General features: G+C 43.5%; 1 protein-coding gene across 1 annotated transcript; it reads left to right on the forward strand.

The window, feature by feature from the left end:
* The first annotated feature begins 9186 nt into the window (after window positions 1-9186).
* Window positions 9187-10911, forward strand: LOC140131473 (piggyBac transposable element-derived protein 4-like). The gene has a single exon (XM_072150901.1). It carries the CDS (start codon window positions 9187-9189, stop codon window positions 10909-10911), a length of 1725 nt encoding a protein of 574 aa, XP_072007002.1.
* Window positions 10912-12268: the final 1357 nt, after the last annotated feature.

Raw genomic sequence — 12268 nt, forward strand, 5'->3', positions numbered from 1 at the left:
TAGGAGTTCTTCTTTCCTTCTATATTCCTTTTTAGCCGAGTTAATAATCTGAGAGAGAGTACTTCTAATAAACAGTTTAAGAGAGTCCCACACAACCAAGTTGTTTGTGGAATTAACATTTATTTCCCAATATTCCTTTATTTTCTGCTCAAGGTCCATTCTGGGCCCTATTATGGTTAACCAGTGGGGGTTGAGTTTAAAAGCGCGCCCACCCCTCGGGGTATTACCGAGTGTCACCAAGACCGGGGCGTGATCTGAAATCAAGATATGTTCATATCGCATCGACGTGACTTCTCCCAGCATTTCTTGGCTAGCCAGGCCATGATCTATCCTGGACATAGTGTTGTGCGTTTTGCTATAACAGGAAAAGGCCTTCCTTGTGCCATATTTGGACCTCCAGATATCATATAATCCTATGTCCTCGCAGAAATTGCTAAATTTCAAACCTTCATTCTCTTTTGACTTCTGTTCTCCTAAAATATTTAAGCGGTCTAATTTGGCGTCGAACACCATATTTAAATCACCCATGAATAGAATTTTTCTACAGTCCCTACTCTCCATAAATCTGACTAGTTCATTTAATACCCCTAAAGAAAAGGGAGGGGGGACATACAAAAACGCCAAGATACATTCCATATCTCCTAACGTACAATGCAAAAAGACAAATCTGCCACATTTGTCAATCTTTTCCCCAATCAATCTATAGTCTATGTTTGAGTGAATTAGTACTGACACCCCTCTTGAATATATGTCCCCATAGGAGTGATATTTCCAAGCTACCCAGCGTTTCTTTAGACGGTACTCGACCTCTCGCGTCAAATGTGTCTCTAGTAAAACTATAATAGAGGGTAAGTGCTTATTTATCACATCGGAGATCATACACCGTTTCCTTCTTTCACTTAATCCTCTGACGTTCCAGCATAAAATCCTAGTCCCTTTTATCATCCTTCGTTAAATCCAGAAAATCAAAAAAGAAAAGAACAAAAAAAGACAAAAAACCCCTACCCTCCTGCCAGTACCCCTCCCTATCCCCCCCTCCCCCAACCTGATCCGCTCTTTCTTCCATCAAGCAGATCCCTCCTTTCCACCATCGCCCTCCCACCATCTCCAAGCCGCTCAGCCCAGAACAGAATACTTAATATCTTGTTCCTCGCCTTTACACCTTTTAACTATTCAAATTCCTTTCCCTTCCATCCAGTCTGATGCCCCTTCTGGAGTATCAAAGAACCACGTTTTATTGTTGAATATGATCCTTAGCTTGGAGGGGAATAAAAGAGAGAATTGTATTTTTGCTTCAAAAAGTCTTTTCTTTACTGCCCCAAAGCTTGCTCTAGCCTTCTGTGTTTCCCTCGCATAGTCTGGAAAAATTACAACTTTGTTACCATTTATCATTAACTCTTTCTCTTTTGATCTTGAATTTCTAATTATATAGTCCCTATCATATGAATTTAAACATTTCGCCAGAATAGTTTTCGGTGGGGCTCCTGGAACCGGTTTACGTGAGGGGACTCTATGAGCTCTTTCTATAGTAAAATTAGTGGAAAGGCCTTCTGGCCCGAATGTACCCAATAGCCATTTCTGAATAGCCTCTGGTGATATATTATCCCCGGTCTCTTCTGGATAACCCACTATTCTCAAATTAGATCTCCTGGTTCGGTTCTCAAGGTCAATCAGCTTTTCTCTTATACTAGCGTTTTCTTCCCTCAGTCTTTTTACGTCCTCCTGTATGCCTTTCACCTCATTTGCTGTTTTCTTTACACTCTTTTCTACTGTCTTAAATTTTTCCCTCAATAAATTAAGATCGTCTTTTATAGAAGTAGTGTCTGCTCTTACGTTAACTAGCTCTTGTTTAAGTTCTGATATGGACTCTTGTGTTTCCTGAGTTGTAGCTAGTATCTGAGCCAAAATTGCTTCAGAGTTGGTGTTTCCTTCTCCCCCCGTATCACTACTTGGCCCTGTGGTTTGTGCCTCTTCTCTATTATTTTGCCTTGTTTTGGATGGTGATGCTTTCCACATTTTGTCCAGTCCGGTTGATTTCCTTTCTGGTTTTTTAGGCGCCATGACTCCCGCTTATACCGTTAGTCTCAAACCTACTTTTTTCCTGAATAAATTATTCTCTTCTTTATGTAGGTTTAAACTATAGGTACCGACCTCTATATACAAATTTTACTAGGGGTTAAGGAGAACTTATTAACTGTACTCAAAACCGCATTGATAATCGCAGTTCACACTTAAGGGAAGGAAGAGATGTTATATAGGTATAATACGTTATTCACAGTTCACCTTTAGGCTAAGCTACCAAATAGTAGAAGCCTTAACTAGATACTATCGCTATAAAGCAAACAATAGCTCCTTCAAATTTGAGTAATGCTTGAGTAATGCTTTCAATAATATAATATAATTGTAAATTACGGTTCCTGCCCAATATGGTCAGAAGTGCATTTTGACAAAAACAGATAATCACATACTCTGTTAGCTGAAGGTGATCACAAACACGGTTAGCAGAGGATAATCACAGACATGGTTAGCAGAGAGTTATCACAAGCACAATTAGCAAAGAATTGTATAGATTAGCTGGTATATTGGGTGATGAGACCGCTTCCTCAACAGTAATGGCACAATTAACAGTTTAACCTCTGCCTCAATATACCATCATTTCATAGGTGTTGCTATAGATCACAGTTCACACCACGTCCTTTGCAGAGCTTTCTTGGTTTGTTTTTGGTATAATTAATTTAACTGTCCCGTGAAAAGACAAGGATTATTCTCGGTTCACCCTATGTATTATATATGTAGCCAAGTTGGGAAACATCTCATATACACAATTTAATCACAAACGCTGTCGCAGACACAATTAACAGAGTATAATCACAAGCATGGTTTAGCAGAAAAACTTAGTGATATATTAGATGGTAGGTCCGCTTCCTCAGCAGTATTGCTATAGGACACAGTTCCCGCTTTAAACTCTGCAAAGGTATACAATATTTTCAGGGGTGTTGCTATAAAACACAGTTCACACCTCGTCCTCTGCCGGACTTTGTTGGTACACTATCAATATATCCGATTTGAGTACTCTGTCTCGTGAACAAACATGGATTAATCACGGATCGCACTGTATGTTGTTAATGTAGCAGAATTGAAGCCGTCCCATAGACTCAGCACAGTCACACACCCCGTTAACAGAAAGTAATCACAGACGTAGTTAGTAGTCACAAGTCCAGTTAATGGGGAAGTTTAGCTGATATATTAGATGGTAAATCCGTTTCCTCAGCAATGTTACTATAGGGCACAGTTCACACTTTAACCTCTACCAAGGTATGCAGTAATTTCAAGGGTGTTGCTATAGAACACAGTTCACCCCACATCCTCTGCCAGACTTTGTTAGTATACTCTTGTTGTATCTGATTCAAAACGCAATGTCCCATGTGCGTGCAGGTGTCGGTGACAGTTCACACTATGTGTTATTGGGTGTAGCAGGATTAAGATCGTCCCATAAACGCAATATCGACCCAGACACGATTGGCAGATGGTAGACACTAACGTAGTCAGCCGAAAATCGACACAAGCGTAGTTAGCAGAGAAGTTAAAGCTGGAAAGTTAAATGGTAAATATATCAAATTTTGCTCTCTGTCCAGTGGCAAGCAGGGTTAGTTCGTTTAGTAGAGAAAGCAGTTAATGAAGCAAGCTGTACTTCTGAAGCATCCAGATATTGGCCGGCACATATCAGGCTAACCGGTAAAGAGAGCAATTGTGGTGATTAGCAGGACCGGGAAAGAGACCACCCGGATGCGCCTGGCACCACCCCACCCCCACCACGCCTGCTCGGTGCCTATACCGTGCCTATGCGACCGGGTACCTCATCTCTCCGGTGCCGGCCAACCCTTTGTCCCGTGCAGAGTGCCGAGGAGGGACCCACTGCCGCCGAGCCAGCTTACAGGGCGCCCGTAATCACTCCATGGAATCGGCGTCCCACAGCATCGCGAGCGGCAACAGAGATGGCGGGAGGCGGAGCAACGTCGCTTACGTCATCCCGTCACGCGATTTGCCTTTGATTGTCCATATATGTATGTTCACTATAGTTGTGGCCAAGAACCACTTGTAAGGTGATCAGACGGTGACTGTGGCAATCTGTGAAGGTAGCTAAAACTGTGCGACAAAGAGGAAGTTCCAGGTTGCATTGATCAGTCTGATGTGTTTTCTCTTTTAAAAAGGCTTCCAGAGACTAACTCCAGTACTGACAGGAGGAGGTGATCTTCCTGGACCACTGCCTCTCAGCCACCGGCAGACACCTAACAGTGGCAATCCAGAACATGCCCTGCCCCAATGCCCTGAGCCTCTTCACATGTTTTTCGGCCTGGTCAGCTACTGCAGACCTTGGATAAGATTGGTCTTTAGCCTAATGCAACCCCTCTATAACTGAATTACTTTCACCCCTTTTCCCCTCAGTCGAGAGGCCCTAATCTGTCAATTCTGTCTGCACCAGCTTTGGGAACACCCCACTACACCAAGCCCTTAGTTCTGTTTTGCATACAAAGGCCACACCACAGATGTCCTAATCTGAGAACCTGATGCCCCAGAACGTCACACTGAACAAGTGCACAACTTTGAATCCTACTACTCTATTGCGAGCTTAGCAGGATTCAGAAGGGGGCGAGAGAGCCACTCCACAAAACTCATTTTTTCATATATAGCTTATCGGATGGAGAACGTTTTGATAAAGAACATGAAATTGACTGTTTATCCCTTCTCCAGCAAGAAACCTCAGGTTTTGCCCATGTTTCTGTTAAAGAGTTGCGTAACCAGAGGTTGAGGTTTTTGTAGATGGCTCCAGGTCTACAGGGGAGGATGGACGTTTCTAAAAAGGAGAAACTGTATATGCAGTGGTCAGTGACACACATAAGATTGTAAAAGCAAAACCAATCCCCCCATAGGTCCATAGGTCAGCATAGTAGGCAGAGTTAATAACACTTAAGGAAACCATAGAGCTAGTGGAAGGTAAAATGGCAAATCTCTACACTGACCCATGATATGGATTTAGGGTCGTGCATGACTATGGACCTATATGGCAGGCTAGAGATTTTCTCACCTTTGCAGCGACCCCCATTAAGAATGGCACCCTGATTAAAGAGCTCATGGATGCACTCTTACTTCCTCGAGAGGAGGGGATAATCAAAGTAACAGCACACACAAAATTGACAACCCCACAAGCAAAGAGCAATGATGTAGCCGAGAGAACAGCTAAGGCAGACACACAAATGGAATCCAGAGACTATTAAGTAATCTAAGCAGTGAGTATTGAGCCGGAAAGTTAAATCCGCAGGTGTTTCAGTCTCTGGTTGCCCAAGGATCATCAGAAGAGAATGCAGTGTGGACGGAAGCTGGAGTCCAGATGCAAGCTGATGGGACCTGGCAGCTGAGAGAGAGAAAAATGATGCCTTCCCAGAGCCCTATACCTGTCAGTAAGTCAAGTAGCCCATGGACAAACACACATGTCCAAGATGGTCATGCTAGCCACTATCAACAGGCAATAGTTCACCCAAGGCATCCTGTTCCTACCCCTGTCACTAGATTAGTTGAGAGCTGTATAGTCTGTGCCTGCCATAACCTGGGTAAGGTAGGGGCCCCTGGTTGCAAAACCTGGTGGCGGCCCACATTGAATGTAGTCCAGACAGGAAACAACAATCACTATGTAAGTCTCCCCAGCAATAACTTTATATAGCCTCCCCAGTAATCACTATATATAGCTCCCAGTTATCACTGTATACAGCAGCTAGTAATCACTGTATACATCCCCAGAAATCACTATATACAACTCCCCACAGCAATCAGTATATACAGCCCCCTAGCAATCACTATATACAGCCCTCCCAGTAATCACTATATACAGCCCCCCCAGCAATCACTGTATACAGCCCCCCAGCAATCACTGTATACAGCCCCCAGAAATCATTATATACAACCCCCAAGCAATCACTGTATACAGCTACCCCAGTAATCACTATATACAGCCCCCCAATCACTATATACAGCTCCCCCAGCAACCACTATATACAGCCCCCTAATCACTATATACAACCCTATAATAACTATATACAGCCCCCTATAATAACTATAGAGTCCACTGTAATAAATATGTGCATGCCCCTATAACCAACTATATACAACCCCCCTATAATAACTAACTATATACAGTCCTAGGTAAATCAATAAAATTGTGCTCACCTTCCATCATTACCCAAAATCGCACCAAACTCCTTCCCTTCCCTTGAGGCGTCAGTCAGTCTGTGTACATCGGATGTGTGTTAAGATGGCGGCGCCCAGCTGCAGGTGACATCGCAGGCCACGTCACCAACAGCAGGGCATCGCCATCTTTTTATACCTCTGTAGACCTGTAGCACTTGAGTAACTGGCCTCTGTGGAATCTGGTGAACTGTGGAATCTGGTGAAGCCTTAAAAGTCCAGCAGGTTAGGGTTTAGCCCACCTGAGGGTACCTGTAGTTTGAGAAGGTTACTTGAGGAGGTTACAGATCACGCAAGACTCAAAAGGGGGGAAATGTAATGTATGTCATGTCTCTTTCCCTGCGCTATCTTGTTCAATATCATCCATTTCATGATTCAGCCGCCAATCTGCCCAGTGATAACTTGTTTTTTGCAGTTTCTGCTTTTCTTGCTTTTAACTTTCACAGTACTTAACTCAAGGGAATATGTAGGGCTATTTAAATATAATAAACATGTACTTACCTCCTCCGGCGCCGCCGATGTCCCGCGCCGCGGTCCCTTTGTTTACAGGGGCACAGAAGCCGCGCACAAGGAGCTTCTTGTCCGCGATGTGGCCGGCTCCTCCCATCCGTCCCTATCTCTCAGCGTTGTAAGCGCTGAGAGATGGTGTCGGATGGGAGCTTCCGGCCGACCGGAAGCTCCCTGTGCGCCCTTGTAATGAAACCGCCGCACAGAGAAGACCGACCATGGCGCGGGACATCGGCGGTGCCGGACGAGGTAAGTACATGTTTATTATTTTTAAATAGTCCTCCCCAGCCTGGGCCTCAGTTGTGTTTAAAACCCGGATAACCCCTTTAAAGAGAACGTTTCACCCTTACAAACGGCACTAGGAGCTGCTTACTAAAGTAAGGAACCTCCGATAGCAGACACTGCCGGGCTGTACACTAGAAACGCAGGACCGCTCTCAAAGCGGAGATGTTATGGAGATGTTATTCCTTTTTTATTTAGAAAATACTCAGCTACTTCCTACCCTTTCTCATTTTCTATAACTGTATAGAGTGATAACTAGAGATGAGCGAACATACTCGTCCGAGCTTGATGCTCGTTCGAGCATTAGCGTACTCGAAACTGCTCGTTGCTCGAGAAAATGGCATCTCCCGCCGTTTTGCTTTTTGGCGGCCAGAAACAGAGCCAATCACAAGCCAGGAGACTCTGCACTCCACCCAGCATCACGTGGTACACTTACACGTAGTTAGCAGTGGTTGGCTGGCCTGATCAGGTGACCCTGGAATATACTAGCCCCTGTCCGCGCTGCTTGGATCATTCTCTATCTGGATGCCGTTAGGGAGAGAGCTGCTGCTGGTCAGGGATAGCGTTAGGGTGTTCTATTAGAATAGTGTTAGGCAGGAGTGATTCTACAAGAACCCAACAGCCCTTGTTAGGGCTACAATAGCGTTATATTTTATTTTTTTTTATTTGCTTGTGGCTGGGCTTGCTGGCACTAGTAGTGCAGCTAATACCATATTGGGACGAATTTGCAGGGAGACTTGCGAACATTCTACTTAGCTCTTAGTGACACACATATCCATCTCAAACACCTAAGTGGGACAATTTATTAGGGGTTTGATTTCAATTAGGCACAGTCTGATGATTTTTTTTTTTCTAAACTGAAAGTCATCACAGGCACAGCACAAAATCCTGTTGTGTGCTGTCAGTGTAGATTAGGAACTAGCCATAGCAATAGGATAACATCGTTTTGTTAAAAAAAACAAACAAAAAAAAACACAAAAAAACCCTAAAAAAACCCACAAAAAATAAAAAAACACAAAAAAACAGTTTACACTTTAATTTTGAAAATGTTGAACCCGAGGGCTAGGGGTAGAGGACGAGGGCATGGGCATGGGCGTCCAACTACTGCAGGGGTCAGAGGCCGTGGTCCTGGGCGGGGTGAGACACCACCTGCTTATGAGGGAGCAGGGGAACGCTGCAGAGCTACACTCCCTAGGTTCATGTCTCAAGTTACTAGGACTCGTGGTAGAGCACTGTTGAGGCCAGAACAGTGCGAACAGGTGATGTAGTGGATTGCGGACAATGCTTCTAGCCGTTTGTCCACCAGTCAGTCTTCCATGCAGTCCACCCATGTCACCGAAATCAGCACTCCTCCAGCTCCTCCACCTCAGCCTCCTTCCCCCCAGTCTGACCCTCCCAGGAAAATTTGGCATTTGAACCAGCATACTCTGAGGAACTGTTTTCTGGACCCTTCCCAGAGTCACAAACCACTTGTCCGGTTTCTTGCTGAGCTCTTTCCCGATGCCCAGGTTTTCCACCGGTCGCAGTCTGTGGGTGATGATGACATTATTGACGTAGTGGAAGAAGTGTGTAAAGAGGTGTCGGACGATGAGGAGACACGGTTGTCAGACAGTGGTGAAGTTGTTGTCAAGGCAGGAAGTCCGAGGGGGGAGCAGACTGAGGGATCGGAGGATGATGAGGTGACAGACCCAAGCTGGGTTGATAGGCCGGGTGAACACAGTGCTTGTGAGACGGAGGCGAGTCCTTGACGAGAACAGGTTGGAAGAGGCAGTGGTGGGGCCAGATGGATAAGCAGGGCCAGAGCTGGTGCATCAGCGCCAAATGTTTCACGTAGTCAAGCTCAAGTGGCGAGGGCTAGATTTTCGGAAGTCTGAAGGTTCTTAAACCGGTTCGCGACCGCCCGCCGTGTAACCCTTCATTTTTTTACAATTTCTTTTTTTGTTGGTACGCTTAGTGCTTTCACTTACAAAGCGTACGTAAAGTTTGCTACTTTTGTTACTGCTACCGTTTGTAAAGTTATATAAAAAAAACTATAAAAAATATTTAAAAAATTTAAAAAAACTAGAAAAATACAAAAAATATATATAAAACAAAAAAGCATTAAAAAAATTAGTGTTAGTTAGTGTTATTAGTTAGCGTTATTTAGTTAGTGTTATTATGTCGAGAAAGCAATATACTGCTGAGGAGGCCTACGCCTTGCTTCAGTCCGATTCTGAATTTGAGACCGCGTCAGATATGGACTACATTGAAGGCAGTGACAATGCCAGCGTCACTTCAGAATCATCCACAGGGGGTGTCTCTGGTGATGTTGACGCAGCAGATAAGGAGGTTGCAGGACCTAGCAGCGTTGTAGCCCCTATAATTGAGGCACGCACTCTCCCATGGGAACCAGCTCCATCTTTTACACCCAGAGTTAATGCGTTCACTGTCACCCCTGGCATAACAGTGGACGATTCCAGTTTTGCAGAAATGGACTTTTTTCTTTTATTTCTAAGCGACACTCTGCTTGATCATATTGTCCACCAAACCAATTTATATGCCACCCAGTACATAAGACAGAACCCATTATCTGTCCATGCAAGAGAATGGACACCAACTAATATTCATGAAATAAAAAAATTTTGGGGACTAACCATAAATATGGGTATTGTAAAAAAGCCCAAAATTAGATCATACTGGTCTAAAAATCCCATCCAAGTGACACCTGTATATTCCGCAGTCATGTCCAGGTCACGTTATGAACACATAATGCGGTTCCTGCACTTCAGTGACAATTCACAAGCTCCTCCAAGCAGTGATCCAAACCGTGACCGCTTGTACAAACTAAGGCCCCTTATAAATATGCTAAATCAGAGTTTCATTGAAAAATATTTGCCAGAGCAGAATGTGGTTGTGGATGAGTCCCTCCTGAGTTTTCATGGCAGACTCAGCTTCCGCCAATATCTCCCTTCCAAACGGGCACGTTATGGAATAAAGTTATATAAGCTTTGTGAAAGCGAGTCCGGATATACAACAGCCTTTCGGATTTATGAAGGACGTGACCGGACTATTACTGCTCCTGGGTGCTCTCCTGATCTCTCCACTAGCAGCAATATCGTGTGGGAGATAATGCAGCCTCTGCTACATAAAGGGTACCACTTGTACTGTGATAATTTTTATACAAGTGTGGCCCTATTCAGACATTTGCATGCTGCAAACACTGGGGCGTGTGGAACGATGCGCAAAAACAGAAAAGGTTTTTCACAGCAGTTAGTGGGGAAAGCCTTGAAAAAGGGGGAGTCCTGTGCGTACGCTTGTGACGAGTTGTTGGCGGTCAAATACCGAGACCGCAAAGATGTATATTTATTGAGCACCATCCATTCTGCGGAATGTGTATCAGTGCGGGAAAGAGGGGCACCAGCAGACAGGCAAAAGCCAGTTAGTGTGGCTGAGTACAATAAGTACATGGGGGGGGGGGTGGATTTAAGCGACCAGGTGTTACAACCCTATTTAGTCAAAAGAAAAACAAAAACCTGGTACAAAAAAGTTGCAATTTACCTAATTCAAATTGGAATCCACAATGCCTTTGTTCTTTATAAAAAGAAGGGAGGCAGGGACACATACCTTGATTTTCAGGAGAAAATCATTGAAGGCCTCATATTTGAACCTCAGGACACCAGACAAAGTCTTGAGTGTGAAAAAGTTAAAAGACTAACAGAAAGACATTTTATCAGTCCCATTCCAGCAACGGAAACCCGTAACTACCCCCAAAAAAGGTGTCGTGTCTGCAGTAAAAATGGGCAGCGCAGAGATTCCCGTTACTTCTGTGCTTCATGTCCCTCACAGCCCGGCCTGTGCATTCATCCCTGCTATAAGAAGTACCACACCGTTCTAAATTATTAGCAATTAATTTCGAAATATAGCCAAATGTGATTTTTTTTCCCCAGAATTTTTCTTTATTTTGCAAAAGGAAAACAGTATTGGCGGGGGGGGGGGGGGTAAAGTTAGTTTCCCATTAACTGAATGATGCAGATACCTTTATCTGCATGCACATTATATTTTTTTTCTTTTTTTTCTCTAAAAATTTCCTTATACCCCTAGATGAATACTTTGTAGATCTGCTTTTTATGAGTAGTTATTAGCAAAGAGTTTTATTGGCCCACAAAATACAAAATTGCCTCCTTTTGTGCCAGGCAGTGGCACGTGCCCATTTAGCAACACACACACACATATTGGGTATCCTCATGCACGGGAGAAATAGCAGAATGTGAAATGAGGTCACTATTACCCACTTCCTGAACTGTGTGTGAAAAATGGGCGCTTAAATTGACCCATTTGCTAAAAAAACATGAAAATTTCATTTTTCTGTCTTTTTCAAGAAATGTCTGAAAAAACCCAGAGCGCCTATGAAAATGTTAAACCACTTAATAAATAGCTTGAGGGCTCTACTTTAGGAGGTGACATGATTTATGGGGAGATTGCAATACCCCTGCGGTCAAGGATGTCCAAAACGCTGTATACGCCTCGAAAATTATCTGAGGGATTTATAGAACAAAAAAGTCCAAACTGTCTCCTTTTGTGCCAGGCAGTGGCACGTGCCCATTTAGCAACTCACACACACATATTGGGTATCCTCATGCACGGGAGAAATAGCAGAATGTGAAATGAGGTCACTATTACCCACTTCCTGAACTGTGTGTGAAAAATGGGAGCTTAAATTGACCCATTTGCTAAAAAAACATGAACATTTCATTTTTCTGTCTTTTTTAAGAAATGTCTGAAAAAACCCAGAGCGCCTATGAAAATGTTAAACCACTTAATAAATAGCTTGAGGGGTCTACTTTAGGAGGTGACATGATGTATGGGGAGATTGCAATACCCCTGCGGTCAAGGATGTCCAAAACGCTGTATACGCCTCGAAAATTATCTGAGGGATTTATAGACCAAAAAAGTCCAAACTGTCTCCTTTTGTGCCAGGCCATGGCACGTGCCCATACAGAAATTAACACACACACATTGGGTATCCTCATGCACGGGAGAAATAGCAGAATATAAAATTAGGTTAATTTAGCCAGAATCCCATACTATGTGTGAATACTATGTACATAAAATGATAAATTTGCCATTTTTTTTTAATTTTTTGTCCATTCTTCATACTTTAGAAAAAAAAACTAAAAATAATTGAAATGAACAGCCAATCACAAAATGCAGCCCTATTTGTTAACTAAAAATGACATGAATATAAGAGACATATGGCAAT

Source organism: Engystomops pustulosus, chromosome 1, assembly GCF_040894005.1.
Source record: "Engystomops pustulosus chromosome 1, aEngPut4.maternal, whole genome shotgun sequence".
Taxonomy (NCBI): domain Eukaryota; kingdom Metazoa; phylum Chordata; class Amphibia; order Anura; family Leptodactylidae; genus Engystomops; species Engystomops pustulosus.